Source organism: Camelus ferus, chromosome 26 (genome assembly GCF_009834535.1).
Source record: "Camelus ferus isolate YT-003-E chromosome 26, BCGSAC_Cfer_1.0, whole genome shotgun sequence".
Taxonomy (NCBI): domain Eukaryota; kingdom Metazoa; phylum Chordata; class Mammalia; order Artiodactyla; family Camelidae; genus Camelus; species Camelus ferus.
In genome coordinates this window covers 4,554,344-4,579,349 of record NC_045721.1, presented here as the reverse complement: position 1 = coordinate 4,579,349, position 25,006 = coordinate 4,554,344, and the positions used below count along the sequence as shown (strand labels likewise).

General features: G+C 38.2%; 1 protein-coding gene across 4 annotated transcripts in view; it reads right to left on the bottom strand.

Annotated features, from left to right (window-relative positions):
* NSD3 (nuclear receptor binding SET domain protein 3) overlaps positions 1 to 25,006 on the bottom strand; it is a 92,132-nt gene that overhangs the window by 22,222 nt on the left and 44,904 nt on the right. For 3 of the 4 annotated variants that reach the window (XM_032468576.1, XM_032468577.1, XM_032468578.1), the window contains exons 5-14: positions 23,208 to 23,362; positions 21,129 to 21,644; positions 19,326 to 19,452; positions 15,493 to 15,593; positions 13,331 to 13,376; positions 10,248 to 10,378; positions 9,733 to 9,861; positions 9,023 to 9,149; positions 3,605 to 3,802; positions 2,972 to 3,145 (exon numbers count right to left, since the gene is read on the bottom strand). In XM_032468576.1, coding sequence (XP_032324467.1) covers positions 2,972 to 3,145; positions 3,605 to 3,802; positions 9,023 to 9,149; positions 9,733 to 9,861; positions 10,248 to 10,378; positions 13,331 to 13,376; positions 15,493 to 15,593; positions 19,326 to 19,452; positions 21,129 to 21,644; positions 23,208 to 23,362 — 1,704 coding nt within the window. Of the gene's footprint in view, positions 1 to 2,971; positions 3,146 to 3,604; positions 3,803 to 9,022; positions 9,150 to 9,732; positions 9,862 to 10,247; positions 10,379 to 10,800; positions 12,437 to 13,330; positions 13,377 to 15,492; positions 15,594 to 19,325; positions 19,453 to 21,128; positions 21,645 to 23,207; positions 23,363 to 25,006 lie in introns of those variants that run through there. The other variant, XM_032468579.1, reaches the window with a different exon arrangement.

Genomic DNA, 25,006 nt, shown 5'->3' with positions numbered 1-25,006 from the left:
TGTAGCTGCAGCCACTTCTAAACCCAGGGACCTGTGACACCAGGGAAACTTTCCTATTTGGTTACTGGCCAGCTTATAATGATCTAGGACTTTATAATACAAATCATGACAGAGGTTCATAGAGATCATTTTTGAGAAGAGGGGAGAGTTTTGTTTTTAAAGGAGTGACCATTTACGTTTTCCTGTGAATGTTATCTTCATCTGGTGCTACCCTACACTGAGAAAGATTCAGAAAACATCTCTGACACAGAAGACAGAATGGAACTTGAAATTACTAACTGGTAATAATACATAAGAATTTTCAAATAAAGGTTATATAATGTTGAATGGATTTCATACACTTAATAGAGGAGAGTGGTGTGGCTCTGAAATAAGAACAACTTAGAATGCTAAGTAATTTTTATTCTATACCAGCCTCCAGATGCAGGGAAATGCCAGAGCACGTACACCCGGGGAGGCACGGCTGCCCAGCCTGCGGTGCTGTGCGGCAGGGAGCAGAGGAACCACCTTCTAAACCCGAACACTTCTTACAATTTTTCTAGACATTTCAGCCCTTGAGAACTAGCCTAATGATTTTAAGCAATCAATAAACAAGAACTAAGAGAAAAATCCTCTGTGCGGAGGGAGAAACTCCGTATGAGGCAAGAAACAAAACCAAAATGGGCTTAGTCTCCAATATCAAAGCATAAACAATTAAAATACCCCTTTTTTATGCGTGGATTTATTACAACTGGATCTCTGTGGAAAAGGAGACCTCTATAAATACTGATAAAAGAACACATTTTATTTACTTCTGAAGAACTTTAAAGCCTTTTCAAACGCCAACATCTGACCTACTTAGGGTGAGTTTCTGTAAAGTGCTGGAAAGGAAATGGAAGTGTCTGTTTATTGCACAAAGTCGCCCAATTAAAATATTTGGGAATTAAGTAACTTTGCCTAAAGAGGCATTTAAATACAGCAAATCCTTCAGAAAAATTGCCAAATTGACAAGATGCAAACACGATCCTGTTGTTAAAATATGGGTTTTCCCCTCACTTCCATTATCTCAAGCTTTTAATCAAGGCATATAAGTTAAGCTTAACAAATGGCTAGAGAAATGGCCAGGACCTGGGTTCTTTGACAATGGTCATTTTCTACCTGTCTTAGGCCAAAAATACCCGTTTTAAAGGTCACCCAATTACTGAATGAAACAGAGCAAAAGAAAATACTGGGTGATATACATACTGATGGTACTCGACTCAGAATGTACTCCAAAGTAAGCCAACGTGACAGTTTTAAACTTGGTATTTAAAATGTTGGCTCAGTTACACACACACACACACACCCCCACACCCACACACCTCACTCTAGTAAAAGTGAGTAAAAGTAAGTGCCCAGAATGTTAGAATAAAACATTTACAAAGAAAAAGAGACCTTTTGTTATCACTGACACGCATCTGTTTAAAAGGCTCTAAAGCTAGTCATTCAATTGATAATTCAGTATTGCCATCCTATCATTACTTTCTTAGGGACGGGGAGATGGAAAAGACACACACTGACTTTTTATTTCTTTGGCTAATACAACATGGCATCAAACACTTCAGACCTTCTCCTCCCTGTGCCATCCAGGTGTCAGAGCAGGACCCGGCTGTCCTCGGTGCTTACACAACACTTCCCTCTAATGGCAGGCCACCGCGTGTGCCTGCAAATCTCTGGCAGACTCCAAGTAGACAGCGTGGACCCAGACGGCTGCTACAAGAGGACCACCATTTATTTAATCTTTTTACTGTCCACCTCTGCTGGCTATTTTTTTTTTTTAAATGAGAGTTCTAAAGGCAAAACAACTCAAGGTCTACAATCCTACCTAAATTCTATTAAAAATACTTTAAAGTACTTTTACCAAATTAAAAGAATGGTCTCCTAAAGCCAAAAGCAAAACAAAACAAAACAAAAGCCAATCTTCATCTTCAGTATGGTCTAAATACAATCTAACAGGCTTGAGACGCCATTTCAAGTATTTCACACTAAGGGGAGTCTGGAAAACTTAGCAGCCACGTGAAGAAAACAAACTGCATTGAGGGATATTAGTTGGTTTCTAAAATGCTTACTAAACACTAAAAACTGCTTTATTACAATACAGCTGAGGCACTCTGTAAAGTTGGATACTCTGTATCATATTCAACTAAAGAAGTTCTACTTTATATTTATCATGAACTCACTGTTCACAGACCCCCTCAGGGATATAATATTTTTTTAATTGATCACTCTCTCAGCAGACTTAAATATCAACAGCTGGCAAGTAAGAAAGCCTGCACTGCTGGCTCTTAACACACCACATATGTTGCCTTGGCTTTGTCCCATCAGGCTTTCGTCAGTGCCAGACCAAAACGTGATAAAACATCAACAATTACAAAAGAAATGTGCTCATCTTGCCTTCCAAGTGAAATCTCAAATTAGTTGGAAATTCTGGAGTAAAGAATATGATATGGGAGAGTCTACTTCCAACAGAAGAACTGTTTGCATAAGAAAAGAGAGTTGACGCCCAAACGATGCGGAGGTTAGGGGCACCGACCCCCAGGCAGTTGAAATCCACTATAAATTTACAGTCCTCCCACCAACCCCCGTATCTGTAGATTCAACCAAGCTTGGGTTGTGCAGTACTGTAGCACGTACTGAGAAAAATCCTCACATAAGAGGACTCATGTGGTTCAAACCCATTTCGTTCAAGGGTCAACTGTAGATTAATCTTTCGATGCTTCAAATAGGAACACTAAGAACTCATTTATAATTCTGAGTTGTTAAAAAAAAAACGCAGATTTTAGCTTAATTTAGGGAAGAATTACTATTCTGAAAGTTTGAATGTCTAATGGTATAAAAGAAACTGGTTTCCTTCTGGAAGTGTTACTCTCAGGGATATTACCGAAACTCAGTGTTAATGGGGAAATATGCCAGTGGGCTCAGAAAGACATAAAGAAAAAGGACTGATGCTCACCTCTTGCACAAACGAAACAAAAGCCTACATTTACTGCAGAGGAAGAGTTACTGCTCCGTTTGGAATGATTACTGCAGATGAGAACACAGGAAGACACAAAGATGCTGCCGGCAGCGATGCAAGTATCTCCAGAGTGATAGGCCATGGGGCACCTCAAACATCTCATCATGCGACCTGTTGAAAGACCACCAGAAAGGAATCTACATGACAAGGCATCAGCAGACACAAAATGAGACTTCTGGAGCTGGGCTCTTTTGGGATCCAATGTGATGCTGGTTATAGCAGAATAAAAATGTCTTTCTTCACTTGCTCGGCCTTTCTTACGCTGTGCGGCCCCTAAATGCAGTGTTCGTCTAGAGATCAGAAGAAAATCCGTCTGCTCCTGGGCTGAGGAGGTGGTGGTCTCCAATATGGCACCTGTTTAAGGAGTTTTCAAGGATAATTTTGAACACATGGAATTTTCTTCTCATGGTCTGAATTAGAACCTAGTCTCCTGCTCATCATATCATCCGTTGTGGCTGAGCTGTATTAGCTACAGAGGGAGAATGCCTGATGTTCTTTAGATAATGTGCTTATGATTGGCTACTAAACTTAAAAAAAAAAGCTCCATCCCCTCCCTTAGCTCTGTTTTACCTTTACTTGCTTTGTGGATATCTTTCTCCATGGAGCAGGCAGAGCAGCAGTGCTGGGGACAGCGGAATCCTTTTGATTCAAAGATGGCAGTGGGGAATTTGCGGACACAGGCTTCATGGTAAAATTTCCCACAAGCACCAACGGAGCAGCGCTTCACATCTGTACCAGACACTTTACATGAAAAACATGGGTGCTGTCCTGGAGTATTGGTGAGGAACACAGATTATATAAAGCCTGATTAATGCGTATTCCTTTTAAATAGAAGCAGCTACTGACATCAAAGAGCTACCCCCAAAAGGGATTCTACTACTATGTGTAAGATTTTAATATACAAAAAAAAGGGAGAGAAAATAGTTAAACCGTGACTTAATAAAATTTGCTAGAATAATTGATTTGCTATAATAATTGATAATCAATTTGGAGATAAAGCACTAAAAACAATTTAGACTTCCACTTCTCACTTTATACTAAAATTAATTCCATAGAAAACCCAAAACAGAATCTTTCAACACCTGGGAGCTGAGAGTGGCAGGGTCTTCTCAACACAGAATAAAAAAATTAGCAAAGAAAACACAGATCCCATTAGATAATCACAATTTCCTTTTGTAAAACATACATAAAATAAAAACTCACAATCTTAATAAAAATATAGAAAGTTACAGCTAGACATCTTATGCAAACTGTAGAAAGTCAAGGACAAGAAGATATTAAGATTACCCACAGAACAGACAACAATTACCTTCAAAGAAGCAGGACTGAGAGCTGACTGAAAGAGAAAGATGGAAGCCAGAAAACAAGGGGATGCTACCTCAAAGGACTGAAAGAGAACTGTCACCAAGCCAGAAGTCTACATCCAGTGAACGCACACTCTTCAAGAAGGAAGTGAAATCAATACACATTAGGGAGGACTAACAAAATCAAAAGCTGGTTCCTTGAAATAGGTTAATAAAACTGATATCCCTGGCAACAGCTGACTAATAAAAAAGGGGAGAAAAAGCAGCAAAACTAACAGTACCAGAAGTGAAAAATGGTACATCACTACAAATCCTACAAGTGTTAAAAAAATAATAAAAAGATATCGCTATATTTTTGCCAATAAATCTGAAATTTTAGATGAATGAACAGATTCCTAGAAAAACAGAACTTACCAACACTGGCACAAAAATAAATAGAAAATATGAATAGTTCTATAAACTATTAAAGAAATTGAAACTATAATTAGAAACCTTCCAACAAAGAAACCTTTTTAAGCCTAGATGACTCCACTGGTCAACCTGCCAAGCATTTAAAGGAAGAAATAATGCCAATTAGAATAGAACAGAAAAAAAAAGAACGAACAAGTAAAGGACAAACAGATGTAGAAAAATAAATGCAACAAAATGACAAAGGATTATGTTTTGTTAAAAAACAAAACAAACAAATGAATGTAACAAAACAGACCCACAAGTATAGAGAACAAACTAATGGTTACCAGTGGGGATGGGGTGGGGAAGGGGCAAGATAGGGGCAGAGGATTAAGAGGTACAAACGATTAGGTGTAAAACAGATAAGATACAAGGACATACTTTACAACAGAGGGAATATAGCTAATATTTTATAATAACTTTAAAATGAGTACAATCTATAAAAATTTTGAATTATGTTGTACATCTGAAACTAACATAATATTGTAAATCAACTATACTTTAATCGATCAATACAAAATAAAGCAGAATCATGGGGAAAAATTCACATATGGAGAAAACAGGCAACATACATAAGCAAAAATAACAAGACTTATAAAGAACTACGAATCAATACAGAAACGGTCTGATATGAAAGTGGGCAAAGGGGATAACTGGCAATCTACAGAAAGCAGGAAAACAGCCGATAAACACATGGCAAATGCTCAACTTCACTGGTAATCAGATAACTGCTAATTAAAACCACAAGTAACATCTCAAAAAATACATCAAGTGGAACAAAACTTAAAGAGTTAGATAATACCAACTGTTGATCAGGGTGTGGGGAAACAGGCACTGCTACATACTGCTGGTTGGACTCTAAGTTAGAAGGAGCTACCTTATGAAGGCCACAGGGCCGCATCCATTAAACTAAGAGGAGACATTCTCTTTCTGCAGCCTAGAAATTCTGCTTCCTGCTGTCTTCCTTAGGGAAGAATTGTCCGTGTAAAAGGATGTTGACTGAAGCACTGTAACTGCAAACAACTGAAAGCTGTAATTATCTGCCTTTTAAATAAGATTAGCATTTTCATTTTGTGTCTGTGTTACATATGGAAATTATAAGTGACTATTTACTGGCCATTTGGGTGTCATCTTTTGGGAAGTGTTCAAGTCTTTTGCCAATTTTTCTTATAATGCTATAAAAATTCTAAAGGAAAAAAATACAAGGAATATTTTTTTGTTTTGATTGTTTTACAAAAGGTTAGATTTGGTTTTGGAAGTACCTAACCTTTACAAATTGGCTGGCTAAATTATAAAAATCTTTTAAAATTAGCACTTTTAACTCTGGTGCTCAATTTTTTGGGGCTGCTTTGTTATAGAAATAAAACAAATTAGTGGGTTTTTTTTAATTGTTCTTCTGTTGCATATATGTAATTTCAAATTATATTTTAACACATAGGTAGATATGAAAACAATAGCATTGTTTTTAAAATAACTTTCAGAAATCTAAAATATTAGAAGTAAATTATTTTGAAGGTTAAGAGGTTTGACCTCACCTAATGTATGCACTGCTCTACGTAAAAATAAAATAGGCTTTCACTTGCATAATGATCAAAGTAAGTTTTATAGAACTGAAAACTGCTGTTAAGTAGCAATACAGTAGCATTAACAGAGAGCTGAGCTATACCCCCCCCCGGAAGACTAACGTTCAGAGCTCTAGCATGTGAACGCTTCTACCACCGTCCCTCCTCACTAGGACGTCCTTTTATTGCCTGATACACATTTTATTCAAAAGGGAGAGTGAAAATGCCTTCTCCCCAGAAATCACATGTCCTAAACAATAGAAAGTGATAGTATAAGTATCCTCTAATACTTTTTACATGAAAAGTATTTATCTTTTGATAAACAAACAAAAAAACTTCCTAAATGACCTTAAACAATGGTTTGAAGAATCTGAGTTTTCACTCCTAACATGTTGGCAGTGTACCAAGTTGATACCAAACTGATTTTCATGTGATAATAAATAAATCAAAAGCAATTTAAAAAACAATTACTTCTGTGGTTTTGATTTGCATTTCCCTGATTACTAATGAACATCTTTACACGTCTTATTGGCCATTTGTGTATTTTCTTTGGAGAACTGTCTATATATAAGTCCTTTGCTCAATTTTGAATTGGGTTATTTGGGGTTTTTTTTTTTTTTTTTTTTGGTATTTTCTTCTCAGAGTTTTATAGTTTTAGCTCTTGTGTTTTGGTCTTTGATCCATTTTGAATTAATTTTTATATATGGTGTTTTGTATATGGTAAGGATTCTTTTGCATGTGGATCCAATTTTCCCAGCACTATTTATTGAAAAGACTATCCTTTTCTCATTGAACAGTATTTGCACCCTTGTTAAAAAATCATTTGACTGTATCTGTGAGTTTATTTCTGGGCTCCCTATTCTATTCTATTGGTTTATATGTTTATATGGTCTTTACATCAGTACCACACTGTTTTAATTACTGTAGCTTTGTAGTAAATTTTTAAATTAGAAGGGAACTTTGTTTACTTAATTGTTTTTAAAGCAAATTTCCCTATTAAATTTCCTAATAAATGTGTACCAAATTAGATTATCTTTAACCTTTGTTGGCAGAGTTCTAGACTTAGGATAGAAGCCCTAAGAGCATTTTAATATTGAGATACATGGTCCTTCCTACCAGCAATTTAAGCCACAGGCTGCAAATCTGAGTGCTTAATGAGGCCAGGTAGGCTACATCAATGACTGAGTGACAGGGCTTTAGAAAAAGGGAACAGTAGGGGACATGGGGGGACAGGAGTACATGCCACTCCATGTTTGCACATTCAAAACTTATTCTGAAGACCAAATAAAACAATGTGCACATCATTTGACTTTGAGACTAACAGTTGACAAATTGTTCAAAAGTTTTTCTGCAGGGTCTAAATGTCATAAGTGATATTTTACATAGGGAAAAAGATAAATTATATGTTTAAAGCAGCTTCTATAAGCTTGATTTTTGCCAGGGTACATAGGTGTGTGTGTGTGTGTGTGTGTGTGTGTGTGTGTGTGTGTGTGTGTGTGTGTGTGTGTGTGAAAGAGGGGATATATGATATATGATCTCCATCCTACTAGTCAAGGTGGTAGAAGGCAGTGGTAAAGAGTGAGGACTCTGGGGTCAGGCTCTGCCTCCTGGGCCTAAACCAGTTTCATCATCTGCTCTTTGTGACTCTGAGCAAAGCTGGAATACAAACTCTCTAATTCTCAGTTTCACACTCTGTAAAATGGAAATAATAGTATCTGTCTCAATATTATGAGGACCAAATGAGGTGAGAAGATAAAATGCTTAGTACTAAACATACCTGGCATTTAGTAAGTGTTCAGTAAAAATAATAATAATAATAATAATGGAATTCAGAATGTACAAATGATTTTTTGGAGGCATACAAATAAAAGAGTCTAAAATAAATAGGAGAATCCAAATCAAGGGGGGAAGGAAGTAGGAGAATAATGAGCTGTCAAAGGTAAGGTCAGAGCATCATAAATACCTGATACCCAACCGGCTCACAGTTCCTCACAGCAAAACCAAAACACAAAAACACACACGGTTCCTAGGAGCACTACCACGCCACCTCCAGTTGACTTTTCCCTTGATTTACTGTTACAGGTTAAACAGTTCTATTTCCTGCTTTCTATGACTTTTAACTAGAATCATGGTGACACAGAGAAGAAATATAAACTTGCCTATTTCTTTCTCTGTAAATTATTTTGATAGGTGGCAATCTTTATATGGGGGGATAAGATATAAATGGTGACTCCAAAACCCCCATGTTTTAAAAACAATTTTCAGTAGCTCCACCTTTCCATTAAAAATATGATCACCATGCTTATAGTCTGTGATGGACACGTATTCCAGTCTATTAAAGTCAAAGGGTTTTAAACCAGTTTATTAACCACAAAAATTTCAAACCCATCTGAAAAATAATTCACTCTACATACTTTGTAAGCTCTTTAAATGAAACACAAATGTATCTCCATGATTTGATAGATTTTACGGTAAAGGCACTGGCAGGAAGAAATCTGACAGCAATATTGCTGACTACTCTTCTGATCTTAGAAAGCCTCATCACATGGTCTCAACTCGTTGAAACAGCTCTGGGAGAGGAGAGAAGAGCTGCGTCAAGGTGGTAAGAGACGGAGACGTCCTGGGAGATGAGGGCATTCATTGCATGAGCCTCCCTCCCCGCGGAAGCTCACCAGTTTTACATTCGATGCAGACGAACTTTCCATCAGGGAGTGATGTCAACCCCAGGCACTCCAGGTGAAAATGTTTGCAGCACTCTCCCTCACAAGGAACCAGAGAGTCACCAGAGCTTTCACAGATCTGTAACAGAGCAAAAAACAGTGGTTCTCAAACTTGAGCAGGCACAGGACCACTGGAGGGCCTGTTAAGACACTTTTCACAGGGTCCATGGTTTCTGATGCAGGAGATCGGGGTGGAGCCCAAGAGTCTGCATTTCTAATAAGACAATGCTGATGTTGCTGGTCCCTGGATAACCGGATAACTATTTCTAGGTGCAATATGTATAAAATTTAAAAGCCATATTTGATCTTTTATTACTCTTTCTTTGGAATCTGCATACTTTAACTTCTTCACAGGGCAAAGTGGTATTTTTCAAAAAAGAGTCAATATACATTAAAAAAGGTAACACCAACTTCAATTTAAGAAAGTGTTTTTGAAATCAGCCATCTTCCATTCCCTTCCAATTAATAACAGCATCACAATGAAGACTGGCACTCGCATGTAGATAATAAGAATTTCAACTCAGGGAAGAAAAGAGACAGAAATGGCTTTTAGATCTGTGACTTTAAAGGAATCTGATGATTTAGAAAGACACTGCCCTCTCCAACACGAGGCAGAATAGTCTAGCAATTCTTTTGAGCAGCAGGACAGGTCCCGTGCCTACCTGACACACAGCGTCCTTCTTACTCATCCCAGTGCCTCTTCTGGACAAACTTGAATCCACGGACTGCACATCAGAAGCATCTGCATCTGCGGTAGCGGAAGGGCTATCAGCTTGCTTTCCAAAGCCTACCTACGTGGAAAAAAAACAACACCTTTTTAAGAAAAACAAAAAATTTCATCAAAACTAGGTGCTAGGAAAATCCCAGTGCAAGACTAGCTCAAATAAACCACTGTACATTCTCTTGTTTTCTTTCTTTCTAAGACCCCTGGGTACCAGATGTCTGGTGTTTTGAGAGAAACTGTTAAAATTAAAACACTATGCTTCTGTTAGGTAAGAGATCAGCAAAATTAAAAGAGCCATAAGTCACAAAATAACCAAAATGATTTCTTTACTATGAGTTTGTTTGTTTGTTTTTTAATTCCTTGCTCTCCCCAAATAAGTCAGGCAAAGCATTGCTTGGTTATTGGTTTTGCAAAGCTGGACAGCACTGCGCCCAGACCCTGGGCCATGCTTACCTGCAGGTCGCTCAGTCCCCTGGAGTCGGAGTCGGACGTGTCTCTGTACGCTGAGCTAGCCATTTCTACGTCCGTTGAGGCGCGGCTCCTTTTCTTTAGGGGTTTACAGGAATCTGAAATCTCGCTGGCACCTTAACACAACACACCGAAATTAATCCTAAAATAGTGCTTAAAGTTTGTTGTTTTCAATTTTGTGTGTATGTGTGGGAGAATATTTTCTTTCCCCAAACTCATCTGTAGTGTGGAAAAAAAAAAAAAGCACGGCTCTCTTTGCAACAACTGAAGTCACAAGTCAAAACTTCGTAAGCTTCTGACCTTCCTGAAGATGAGTAATGATTTAATTTACAAACCGCTCTGTTAAAACATTGAATTCAGTGCTCCTGCGCTAAAGCTATTTTCAGGCCATAGAGCCCAAGTTCCAACCTAAAAACCAATTCTATCAAAACTGCAGGACAGCTGATACGATTTGGAGCGATCCAGAGAACCATTCAATTTGGAGGGGGAAGACATAAAACCCAACACACTGTGTAGCTTACAAATATGGTCGCAGAGACACCTCCATCTTGTTTTTATTAGGGATGTGACAAATCTTTGATTTGTATTCGATTCGTACACGGATAGTGCCATTTTCCCCCGAATTTTGCCATTCAGTTGATTATTGCCCCCCAAACAGATTCTGGATGTTCGCAATTGTTCATCTGAGACTTCCTTGGTGAAGGGCATTTACTGTGACCATTACAAGTGCTGCGGTACAGCTACATACGTCATGCCATTTAAGGAGGCACAGTGCTGAGGGCTGTAAACAGACAATCAACGTTCGAGTGCAGCCAAATCACGAAGAGCTGGATGAGAGGCCACTACGTGGAATTGGTTCGGGAAGGAATAAATATGAAAAAAAAAAAAAAAAAGGCAGAGAATAGTGTGGAATTTTTTTTTTTTTTAAAACTGTGTGTAATACAAATCCAGCCAAAACAATAGTGCAAAAAGTTACAAAGCAACAATCTCTTGGGCTAATGCGGTAGAGGCTACACAGAACAGCCGCGATGGTATGTGCAGGTCGGGCACGGTGAACACCAAGGAACCAAGGAGACGGTTAATATTTCAACCCACAGTTTGTGTTTTGGATGTTTTTTTTGCCCCCAAAATTTCCATACAACAAACAGACATCTAGATCAGCCCAGCAAGCTATGGTGGAAGTGTGCAGTCCAGAAGAGACCATGGAGGAACAGGTCTCCCGAGGCCATGAAGATCCGCAGGGCTGAGCGCGCGCAGCACGTGGCGTGTGGCCCCGGTCTGTGCCGGAGGCTGCGGGCCTCTTTAGACCGCTCAGATTCTGGAACCTCGTTACCACATCCCACGCTACAAGGTTTTCACTCAGTGTTTCCTGACATCTATAAATGAGGGTGCCTGCCCGTGTGAACGCTGATTTAAAAAAAAAAAAACACAAGTACACAAATCTATCTCCTTCATTGCTGGTGTATGGACCCAGAACACCACCACAAAATGTTTCCTTGGCCTAAAAGATCACTGGATTAACAAGGAGTTTTAACAGAGGAACAGGAGTGCTGTACTGAGAGGCTTTCGAAGGGAAACACAGGTACCGCCATTTCCGATGAGTTTCTGAAAATGCTAGAAAGACGACAGACTGCCAAAGACAGCCGCCATGCTGTTCTCCATGATAACGGCACTAATATTTTTTTTTTTAAAAAAAAATAAGAGCTTTTAATGATTGTAATGTATACAGTTTGGGCTGTTTGGCAAAACCCTGCAGATGTGCATTAATGATGCTTTATTGAAAAACAAAAAACAAAAAACAAAAAACAGTCCATGTTGAAATTGATCAGTGTAAGTTAAACGGTGGTTTTTAGGCTGGACCCATGATTTAAGCTGTACCCATCCAGCTCAGACCAAAAAAAAAAAAATCATTTGAATGTTAAAGCAATCGTTCAGAGTCTTGAAGAAGAAACCAGGCAGGAAAGTGCCAATAATGATGATTGGCAAAATCAAAATTGAAAACAAAGGAACTGTTTTATCGAGCCGCCGACAAAGAAATCTTGCATGGAGACTACAAGTCTGGAGTTTCTGGGATGAAATTGTACAGGAATCTCAGTCCACAGTTTCCTCAATCGCTGCGGAGACGGAGCTGTCACTGAATCTGACAGAGCCCTGCACTCCCCGGTCCGCCGACCCTGTGGAATGGTGGAAACACAACGCAATCAGGCCTCCTAATCTCGCAGCGATCGCGATGTCTTTTCTTGGAGCTCCGCCAAGCAGTGTTCCCTCCGAGAGGCTGTTCAGTTCTGCTGAGGATCTCCACGGAGACCATCGCTGCAGACTTCTCCCCGAGAATGCAGAGAGGCTGGTTTTTTTTTTTTTTTTTTTTTTAAATAATGCAATTTGCCCAGAGTAAACTACAGGGTATTAAATACAGTCTGATCTCACCAAAAACGCACGAATCATGCTATGGAGTTTGTACTGTAGTCAAATTGCACACAGAAAATACAGATATAAGTTTAAGCTTTCTTAAACTTTGTGCATATCGCAATTAGACTTTGCATAAGGTCATCTAATAATGGCCATAAATATGCTATGAATCATTTTAATTTACAAAAAAAGATTTTACAGCACTGTAAAAATAAACGTGGCAAGGTTTTTTTTCAATCAGGTTGTCTTGTCTGATTTGTCATAGTCCATGTTTGACAAACATTAATAGCTACTATTCGGTATTCACTCGAATACCAAAAAAAGTGGATTCGTCACATCCCTAGTTTATAAACCAGTGAAACCCCAGAATCTTATGGAGAAAAGTTGGAAACAGTATCAAGTCTACGTGGTGTTCTCCAATTTACCAAAACAAATAAGACTTTTCACACGGAGGCACAGAATAAGATCAACTCTAGAAGACACATGCGCGCACGCTCACACACACACAAACACAGGGGAATACTTCAATTTCACACAAATTATCGACTGAAGAGCAACAGCAATGATTTACAGAGACAAACAAAAATACATGAAGTACAAATAATTCTTTAAAATTGGTTTTAATCAAGGAAATGTAGAGCAACAACGTAAGAACTCACCTTTTTGTAATCCAGTCTTCACTGTAGCCTGAGGAACTGTTTCAACCTGTTTGGGGAGAAAAATATACCATTAATAAGGAATTCTTATTTTTCACTTCATTAACAGAGGAAAAAAATAATACTTCCATCAATCTAAGTGATGATGAGTGATTAATGTATCTGAAATCTGGACTCGGCCCCATTTTCTGGGTAAAGTTCTCTGTCTCAGGGTCAGGGAGGGTTTAAATCCTAGCTGCCTGTGCTGAATGCCAAGTGACAACACACAGCCACACGCTCTCTAGCCAAGACCTTTCCCACCATTCCTCGTATGTGAAGAGACCGAGAATGCTTTCCTCAGAGTCGGGAGGGCAGAAGAGGGGTTGTTTCTGCAACCAGCCCCAATGCTGCTATAAACCCCTACCGCCCCAAAGACGTTAGGATAAATTTTTACTTACTATGATACTCAGGTTAATGTAACTCACACCACTTTAAGGCCTTTCCGCGCCTGCACTCACATCTAAGTTGCTGGGAATCAGGACCCTCTCTGTAGAGAGTGCTACAGGGCTCCATACAGCTGGAAGCTCAATAATTTTGCTGCTACTACAAACTTAAGAAAGTAAGTTTGTGATATTGCAAAAGCACTTTCTCGAGTGTCTTATGAACAGTGTCTTGATCCTACATTAGGAGAGCGAGATCAGAAGTTATTCTGCCAATGTGTATGGAAAACGCGTGGTACTCTGAGGACTGAACCACTGGAATTAAAGAAAGGATGCTGTTTGGAGGATGCTTCCTGTTTAAGCAATGAACTGAACTTTATGTTTCTTTGAGTTGTGGTGAAATATGAATGTTGATGTTGAAACACATATTGTAAATATTTAAGGATTGTTCTAAGCTTTTTAAAATTTAAAAAAAAATTTTTTTTACAACAGGTAAAAAAACATACAACAGAAGTGCTTTTTTAAGACACAATTAGTAATACAAATATAAAATCTTCTAAACAATCACTGGTATTGTTCTACTACTAACTATAAACACAGTGGCATTAACAATTTGTCCTTATGCTTATTAATTTTAGACTGACTGGTCACAGACTGAATTTGGGAACCAGCTGGCAAGATCACATCTTCATTTTGGTAAGAAATACTGCAGATTCGCAAGAGCTTAGAAAGATTTTTTGGAATATAATTTCCTAAGCTTGGAAGTTAATTATGATAAATGAATGAAAAATTAGTATTTTACTTAAATTTTAGTTAAATATTTCTGAGAAAACTGTTTTACAAGCTTGATGATACCACAGAGCACCCACAATGTCACCTTTTAAGTTTGGAAGATTAAAATTATGAAGGAGATAATTTAAATTGAAAACTTCACATTCTTCCATACTTAAGTAGTTTTAAAAATATAAAGCTTATTGAATTAATACTCTTCAGAGTTCTTTTTATTTAATAGTAGCTGTCTGGGCTGTAAAACTGGATATTCTTTCACTTTAAAAAAATTAAGAAAAACTCTGACTTTGAGTTTAATTTAAAGGAGTAATGATTTCCAAAATTTTCTTTGAGAAGGTATGTTAATATGTATATGAAGACACTGATTACTCAGGTTTAATACCCTTCATTTAGAATACTTTTTTTTTTTTTTTTTTACTTAGTGTGTATCTGACAACCCATTAACAGGTGAGTGCCATTCCACTGGGAAAATAACATTCCAAAAAATGTGACACCAACAGAAAAACCACATCATCTATGATTATTTCTTAAATAAAACTCTTAGAGTTAAATTAATTTGATGTGTTTAAAAAATAAAAATAATACATACCAGCAGCTTAAACCAAAAATTAAAAATTTTTAAAAAGGAACTCACTGGTGGTTCCAAATAAAAATCATGAAAACATGAAATCATTTTGCTCACAACAGAAAGTTCAAAATAAATGTGAGGAATTCTTTAAAAGTCTTGTACCACTGGCTTAGCATCTCCCGAAGCCTGACCGCTTTCTGTGAAAATGCCTGAAGCAGAATCACAGGGATGGCGGTATTAGGACTGGGCACTGGGGTTCACCAGGACAGAATCACTAGATAGTCCAGAAAGGAAACCCTGTGTAGGGGAAGCTTCTTTTCTTTTAAGAGACCAATATGAGCCACATTTACAAATACAATGTTTTAACTCTCTACATGTAGGAAGCCAACCTGCTCCTTTTTGATCTTCTTCTTTGGCACAACCTCAGTGGATTTTTCTGATTCAGAACGAGTTCTAATTGATCTTCTTTGTTGCTTCTTTTCTGCTGAGCCTAGAAGATAATTTAAACAAACAAAAACTCATTTGATGGGGTAGCTGGTGATCGCTGGTCCTAGTGCCCCTACTTACAAGTCTGAAATAAAAGGGGAATGTAAAAACAAGACAACTCATTTGAGGATGCCTTGACATTTAAGTAAGAAAGATTTGACCAAATCCCCTCATTACTTTTGGTCTTTTAATTATAAATCATTAAAAAAAACTATTAAACACTTGGGAGTACATAAAAAAATTGTACAAATCAAATTGTAAAGGCTGATGGGTTGAGACTAGGACATAAAGATGACGCTATACAGATGAAGAAGGATTGATTTTTTTAAAATTATAAAGTCAAGCTGAAATAGCAGACATGGTTTAGTTTTAAAGCAGATAAACACATTTAGGTAACTATAACTGAAGGGATTGAGGCAATGGTTGAAAATGATTTTATTCTCAGTTCACACTGGGAATTAATGGTTCCAAATTCAATCAGGACTACATATTTTGCATTTTAACAGATCAATTAATTCTATACGTAAAATGCTTACAGTGCTGGGTGCACTTATAGAAGTTTTGCTGTTGTGTTATTAACAACCAAAAAGTAAAAAAATAGAAAAGGCACAAAAATATGACCAAAACCGTAATTTGACTATCAAGGGACTTGATGCACTTTAGAAATAATTACTCATGGAAAACTAGTTGAAACACATCATCAAGCTTTTTAATGTTAAATGGTGAAAAAAAAGAAAGTATGAAGATTTTTAAACAGTAAAAATTTTTGACAGTAAACAGAAAACTCACATGGACCCCATCTAGGAAAGGATAAAACTTGCACCAAAGGCCACAACGTGAAAGAATACTGTCAGGAATGATTTCATTCTGTGGCCCTGAGGAGGAATGATACCTTCAGTGCAGCTGTTCCCAGCTTTCCAGTGCCTAGACCACCTAAATGGTCCTTCCTAGACAAAAACCACCTTGCAGAAGCTACCTCCATAAAGCCTTCCTTCCACATCCCCTGTGTATTTTCTGGTTTCGCTGTTATTGTCTATGTGTAAATGGCTTCCCTCACGTTTGTTCAAAGCCAAAACAAAGGAGGCTCCCAGTACTTTTGCGGGAGGGGGGAAGGAGTAGGTTGTTTAATAATAATGTACTGTTTCTGAGCTGTGGTTAATTAATTTCCAGCAGAGAAGTCACAAAACGAAGGTGTCCTTTATTCTCACACTGATAAAAATTTACTAAGGCAACAGACCTCCCACCCTCACAGACACTTGTGTATTCCAGACAGTCATATTTTAGTATAGTCAATATTCAAGTACCTATAAGGAAAGAGGAAAATGAAAACATAACTGCTTAAAACAAACAAAAAAACAAACTTGACTTGTTTTGAGGATGAGACAATGTAACTGTTCCATCAAGCACAAATGATATCTGATCTGCTAAAGAAATTAAGGCAATGTGACTCCTTAAAATTATTCTGAAAACTACCCAAAGAACACATAAATTCTACTACATTTGAAACCACTGAAAAGTATTGTGTTACGTTCTAAGAGAGGGGAAGTGAGCATCTCTGGATTCGGAAACTAGTTTAGAAATCTGGCATAAATGCAAATACAGTTCTTCAAACCACAGAAATGGAGCAGTGCCACACACTTTCTGTAGTCCCTTAAATGCACTGAGAAGGCTCAAGAACTCTCCATAAGTAGTTAACACCCGTGGAGATGATGGTGCAATTGGTTTCTGAAGGGAGATCAGGTCTCTTTTCTGAATTTTCAGCTACTGAAGTTATTTTCACAAGGAGCAAAATGGTCATTTAAAAAGACAAAATATGCTTGTCAACTACAACTAGTAACAAAACTTAAACCGAGGTTAAAGCTTTAGAGCGCTCATTCCTGAACTGAGGCCCCAACATTAATTTACAGTCTAATTACATGTGCCTGTTTAAGGAAGAAACTGGGCATTTTCCAGATATAAGAATTATAATCTTTTGCTTTCACTTTAAAAAAAAAAAGGAAAAGAAGAAAATTCATAGCAGAACTTATATCTTGAAATGCAAAGACAAACATAAAAATAAAATGCTCAGGAGCTGAGTGGAAGAAAAAAACAAGCTCCATTAAAAGTAAAGGTATAATATTTAAGAGCAATCTAACATTATGCGAGGAATTTCCTTTCTCCCTAGCTGGAAGAATGGAGACGTTTAAATAATGATCCTCCTAGTCTCACACTTACAGTCAGACAAATTACTAACAGCTTGGGGTAAAGAAAGATGACAAAACTGACAGACCTAACTATGGAGAGCTGAGGCCAAAAGATCCTTTCAGTAGTCAGGGAAGGGAGCAAACATTTTCAATTACAGCTAATTAATGCAAAGTCTTCTAATTCATTATTCATTGCTTCAACATTGTAACTTCACTTCTCATGTAGTATTCTGAAATGATACAAGTCAAATCTGGTTCTGGACTTTGCTACTCCCTCCTTATTAAAAAAATTTTTTTTAATGTGTTGTAAGAATCTTATTTATTTTGGGAGGGGGAGGTAATTAAGTTTACTCATTCATTTATTTTAATGGAGGTACTGGGGATTGCATCCAGGCCCTTGCGCATGCTGAGCTCCACCCTCTGCTCTCCCTCCTTACTTTAATGGAGCTTCCTTTTCCAGCTCACTTTATGATCAAGGCATTCTGCTTAATGTGCCCTGTCCAACAGATGCCCCATGTCCTCTGCCACCACCTCTGATGGTCTTGCAGCCCCCAACGCTTTTTTTTTTTTTTTTAAGAAAGCTAGCCCAAGTTCTTTCCTGAATAATGACTGTTTTCATTTAGCTTTTATAATAATAAGAATTTTACTCAAAATTTCCCGTACAAAAATATCTACCCCTTAGCGCCACTCAGTTACAGGTTTGGCTCACTTACTTCTGATTCAAGATTACCACCTCAGGTCTTAAGATTTTAATCTTTCTAGGAAATAAATACATTTGGTCACTTCTTAGATTCCAAAAAATCTTTTTAAAGAACAAAGTGAAACACACTCCTTTCTCCTAAGATTTCGAATGACCAAGCTAGGTGATATCTCTCTTCTTGATGGCTGTGTGCCGCAGTAACACTGTCATGTCAAGCCAAACCCTCCACTCAGTGGAGCTGTAAGGTCCTCGGCAAGTCAGTCTCTTCATAAAGATGACTTTTACCTCTTCCAAAGGCACAGTCTTACTGAATACAGGCATTTCTCCTTTAAGCAAGGATAATTTAGCTTGATTTCAATTCATGGTATCTGTTAAGCAGGGAAGATTATAAAAGGAGTTAGGCCCGGGGCCCTTCAGCCCCCAACACAGCACACCTCAGAACAACAGAAAGAGCGTGGACATCCACTAACCTGCGACCGAGAGCGGGTAAAGGAGGAAACGGCAAGGGTGTTAACAGTGCTGGAGAAGTAAAGGTGTCATTCTCATGAGAGAGGTTGTCAGATGGTACATCTACTCACATATGCACAGATTTTACAACTATATTCTTTTCACTATAGAACCCTCCTATTATTGAAATTCCTGTAGGAAAAATAACTGTTATTGTTACTATGAATAAAGTTCTCTAGCTCCTAAACCATCCTTTCCCATTGAAATAATTGCTTTTATAGTATGATTTTTTAAATATAATTTGATTTTGATAACTAAAGGTTTCTTAGGAACATAGCTGCCATGTGACAGCAGAACAGAACCAAGGCCTCTCAAGTGGATCGAGGTCCTCTTCTGTCACACCCACCTGCAGGACCAGATGCTGCTTCCGGAGATGACATACTCTGAGTTGCCTTTTCATTTCTCTGGTTTGGTGTAGAAATTATAAGTCTGTCTTGTCCCCTGACACTTATTTCCGTTTTGTTACCAATTCCCTTCAAAATAAGCCAAATTAAAAAATAGGTGATTACCAGGTAAATGACATCACTGGCTTATAAAGACAGCTTAAGATGATCATAATGTGCTTGAATTTTATAGGGTCTTTGATTGCAGTTAATGTATTATCTTAGCCATTATCAGAACAATTTTATTAAGTCATCAGGATGTATTCTAAAATGTACAGTAAGATTATGCGGGGGAAAAAAAACTATTTGCTAAATCCAGAAGATGAGTATCACTAAAAAATGAACCTGTATCACCGAATCTTCTGCCAAAACCAAAATACTTTCTGGTCTGAACAGTCTCTCCCTTTACCCACATCACAGTAGAGAACTCAAGCCATTTTCACTTGGTAAAGTAACCACTACACATAAAAATGTCAACACGTCTTTGAAAGAGAAGGAAATCCTTAGACACAGAAGTATGCCATTCATGGTGACCAAAATGTGCACCCAATAAGCAGTTCGGAGCAGACAGAAGGCAATTACAGTTCTGTCTCCTTTTAGGTATTTTTAATGCAATGAAATAAAGGAGTGATTTATAAATATAGTATACGTATTTTTAAAAGATTGGTTTTATCTCAGATTTCATTTACATATAGCACTCTTTGGAGGAGGGTGACAAATTTTTCTCTTGTGCATCCAAAAGCAGATAAAAACCAGCTCCTAGAATGAAGCCAATTCGCAGTCAGAAAAGATGCAAAATATTCATTTGCTATTCAAAGCTACCAATAGAACCAAGTGGATACTTAACACAGGTCTTTCCAAGTAGCTTAGCCTTACTGAAATCAGCTGAACCTATAGGCAGAAACAGGTTAACAGAGGACCCTTACACTTTTCTTTAGGAAAATATATCACTAATGAGGCATACCTATATTTAATTTTAATGTGCATATGAAAATGTTAGGAAGAAAGTGCAAAAGTCTTTAAAAGTAGCATACACTCATGAGGTGCCACTCAATTCAATTCACAAGCCCACAGTTGTGGTAAGGGCTAGGAGGGTAGTGAAGAGGTATATGGAATAAAAATTGCAACTGTTGTAAAAGAGCTTTAAAGTCTTAAACCTAAAGTGTAAGTGCCCTAAATGGTCACCCTGGCTGGTGGAGGCATTCAGTTTGAAGAGGCTACTTCCACCCCATTACCCAAGCTATCGCCTCAGCTCATTGTTACAGAGCAAACACAGCTCTGCTATTCCTCCAGCGTGCATCAGACACCCCAAGCCAACACGAGCCTAACAAAATCGCTGGTGCAATCAGACAGATGGGCAGGTACAATGATCACAATGGTTACTTCAGATAACTGACAGAAATGATTTAGTAAGAAGCATGCTTTGCAACTAAGAAAAACTAACCATACAGACTAGAAACAGGCAAAGTGCCCAGTTTTTTTCCCATGACTTTAGGGAGCTGAGCTCAATTTTGGCTGCCCAGTTCAAGATTAATTTAGCACAGATGGGGATATTACAAAAGAGGGAAAAGAAGAAGAAAAACAAAGCCTTTTTGCCTATGTGTTTTTTGCCCCATCTTAAACAGAGTAAACTGACTGTACATTTCAAATGTAGTGGATGCAAAGGGTATTTAGATTACCACCTGGTGATGTTTGGCGTTTTTTTAAATATCATGGCTGACTAAATACTCACGTTCCCCAAAAAAAACCATGAGGAAAGGAGGTACCTTCGTTGAATAAACAAATTGATCGATAAATTTCCCATCTCCGGCAGCATTCTGAAGAGCAAACACTTGTTCAATTTTCACAACTGGAGACATGTTGCACTTTTGCAAGTCCAGGCTCCCTTTGTGCATTGTGATGGAAGCTGGTAAGGATTTCCTTGCTGCTGCCGTCTTCCAGGCTATCTTAACTGGAGGTGGGTCCTCCTCTTCGGCACTGGTGTGCCGCCTCTGGCTATGTCTCCGAATTTCAGTACTTGACAGGGAGGAGGCCGCCTCGCCTGCACTGGTCTGTTCTGGCTGAGTATTCAGCACTGATCTCGGTCTTCGGGGTTTTTTAACTTCGGCTTTGGAGGCAACATTCTTTTTTGCTTGGGATAAAGCCTCCTCAGGCTGTTTGTCAATGTAGATAAAAGTATACTGTTCTATCCTTTCCTCCCGGGTCATTTTCAACGCTTTCTCTGCGTGGGCAATGCCGATGTCCCATTGAGCGCGTTCTCGCTGAGGCCGGGGTTTCCGAATCTGGAAGCAAAGACAAACGGGCATTGAGAACATGCTTGGATCTAACAGGGACCTTTAAACCAATGTGTGTTTCCCACGTGATCTTCTCATCTTTCCAGGTATGCATAAACAGCTTCAGGTTCCTCAGTCAAAGGAAGGAAATGTCCCGACTCCGAGACCCTGATGAATCAGTGGTACTGTGGATGACTGCAGGTCTGCTCTCTTGCACAGTAAACCCTTCTTTGTTGACCATGCTGCGGGACGAGTCCCTCAAAGAGGCAGTCATCCTTCTCACACCAAACTCATAAAAAGCGAGCAATGATGATGGCAGGAGAAGAAAGATTACAGAAATGATCACGTCCAGTGGCCAATAAAACGCTACCGTTAAAAATGCCACCCTAAAGCTCAGAGACCACAGCAAAGCTAAGTAAGTGGCGGAGCGCCAGGGGGTGAAGCTGCGCGGCCAGCTGGAGCCAGAATGCACACGGGGCAGGGCGCAGGGACCAGGAGCCGGGAACGTGAAAGCGGACGAGACAGAAGACAGGAATGTTCGAGAGGAAAAATAAACCCGAGTCACAGTTTCCACAGGCCTGATCAGAAGACTCTGGATTGGCAAGACAGATGAGAACATTCAGAATAAAGGTATGCGAGATGACCAAAGCAATCAGGAACGATCCAGAGGGTTAGACAGAGGGAGCCAGAAATTAGCTGATGAACCCGTGAGACAGAAGAGCGTACACTGAACACAGATATTTACATCTGCAGAATGTTAGGTCCTGATAAAATCAATCCAAATCCTCTGTGATAATACGCAGCTTCGTGTAAAACTATGACACGTTTCTGAATCACAAGAGGCCCACGCTAAATGAGCTAAGCTTAAAAATCTCAACTGACAGATTATCAAAATTCTAATAGAGTCACCGCCTCATCCAACATCTTTGGTTCCCTCTGTGGTGTGAACTTGGTTGAACCAGCTACTTAAGCTTTCTGTGCCTCAACTTTTTCCTCTGTAGAAACAGGAATAGTAATATCTACCTCACTGAAGTTGTTATGAAGAGTAAATGGATTAATATATATATTAATTATATATTATCTATATATCTATTATATATTATAATATATATATTAATTATTATATATATACAATAAATATAATGCTTAAAACAGTGCCTGTCTCACACAGAAGTGCTCGCTAAATATTTTAAAACTTTAACTTTCATAAAACAATTCTGCTAATTAAGAATAAAGGGGAATTAGGGAAAGATGGTGAAGTAGGAAAAAGAATAAAACCCCCCGGCAAAACCCACATTTCACTAGCATCCCCTGGACTATGTGCATTTGAAGTCAATTCAGACCAGACTCCAAGACTGTATTAAGCAGATGGTGAAAGTTTTCAATAGTATCGTAATACTGTTTACATGACAGATTAAATTTATTGACACATAATAAATTATTAAAATTGAACTTAGAGGAGTAAAACATATCATTCTAATTGTCTGAATTCAAGTTACGAAAAGCTCTGCTAAATTATTAAGCCCTTCAAGAAGCGCATTCGGCCGATGATGCCACTATGCTGTCGGTTACCTTCTGCTTCTCAGAGTGATTGCTGGCTTGTTTGGCTGCCTCAGCCAGCAGCTCTTCATACTGCTTGTGACCTTTGTACTCTCGTACCCGCTTCTCATGGACCCATGCCCTCTCTGGCTGGTTGCTAAAAAACTGGACGTGATATTCCCGGGCACCTGTAAGGAAAAATTCTCATTAGCCACTTCAGAACAGAAGCATCTACGTGTACTTCACCAAAAACGTGGACCTAAGCCATGTTCCCTAGTATTATGCCTATTAAAACTTGTACCTCTTGGATTGTCCAAAGATATAATCCAACCCCTACCAATGGCACTAATAGTTACTGTAAAAATCACCCCCAAAATGATTAAAATTAGCAAGCAGATTTTAAGAGAAAAAATTAGGGATTCTGGTAATTATTAGATTTGTTACCTTGGTTACACTACTTTTACTGGCTTCAAACCTTTCTACAAACAAATCTGGGTATAAATAAATAATTTTTCCTTAAAAAAATATGTAACGTATTTTCTTGGATTTTCAAAAGCCAAGTGCTGGTCAAATTACTTTTCTAGTGACACAAGCGTGTGGCACAGACCTTGGGGAGGAGGAGAGGCCACTGAGACTATCCCAGGGATTCTGTGAGGTCAAAGCTGCCTTCACAATACTACCAAGATGCTGCCTTCTGCGCTTAATACTGCAAGAGCAATGGTGGATAAGACTGCTGGCACCTCAGCACAAATGAAGGCAATGAGTGTAGTACTGCCACACACCAACAGCTAATGAAAAACAAGACCAGTTTTACTTAGTGTCCTTGATGAAGCAGTAAACATTATTGATTTTACTAAATCTCTCTATGTGATGAAGTGGCAAGTGTGTATAAAGCACCCTCCACACTGAAGGCATGACGGTTGTCTTGAGGGAAAGAACTTTTGTGACTGCTGGAACTGCAAGATGAACTGGCCATGTGGAACACCATTTTTACTGGAGAGAATGACTGACAGGAGAACTATGGATATTTGAATTTGAGAATTTGGCAAATATTTCCTCAAAAATGAACAAGCAAGTCTGTCACTTCAAGGAAAACAACTGACAGTATTTGTTGCCAATAATAAAATTTGATCTTTCAAGAAAAATGAGAATACTAGAAAATGAGTATCTGCCCCTATGAGCCTTCCAACTTTCCTATAATCAAAGAATTTTCTGATGAAATCAGTGATGACATTAACAAACGTGATTTAAAAAAGTATCTAAGAGGAAAGTGACAACATTTGGAAGATATGCATACAATATTTTTAAAAGGCCAGTGTATGATGTTAATCACAAAAGGCAAACAATCCATTCAAAGTGCGAGATAGAACCAATGGATTTTAATGTAACAAAGTACAAAAAGTTTATCAATGTGATTTCAGATTCCACGTTGCAACTAACCCACCATTTGGTGTAAGATCAAAGAAACTGATCCACAATTATCTGAAAAGGCTATTAAAATTCTTTTCCCTTTTCCAACTACACATCTGTGTGAGGCCAGGTTATCTTCATATTCTTCAACCAAAACATAACAGAATGAATGCAGAAGCAGATAGGAGAATTAAGTGTCTTCACTTAAGCCGGACATTAAAGATTTGCAAAAATGTAAAAAACCCATTGCTCTCAATTTTTTATTTGAGAAAATATTTTTCATAAAAACGTAATTAATGATATAACATATAATAGGTTATTTTAAAATAAACTAGCAAACATTTTAAATTTTTCTCAGTTTTAATTTCTAAATGAAAAGAAATAGTAGTAGATATAATAACTCTTATAAACAAAAGCTTTTA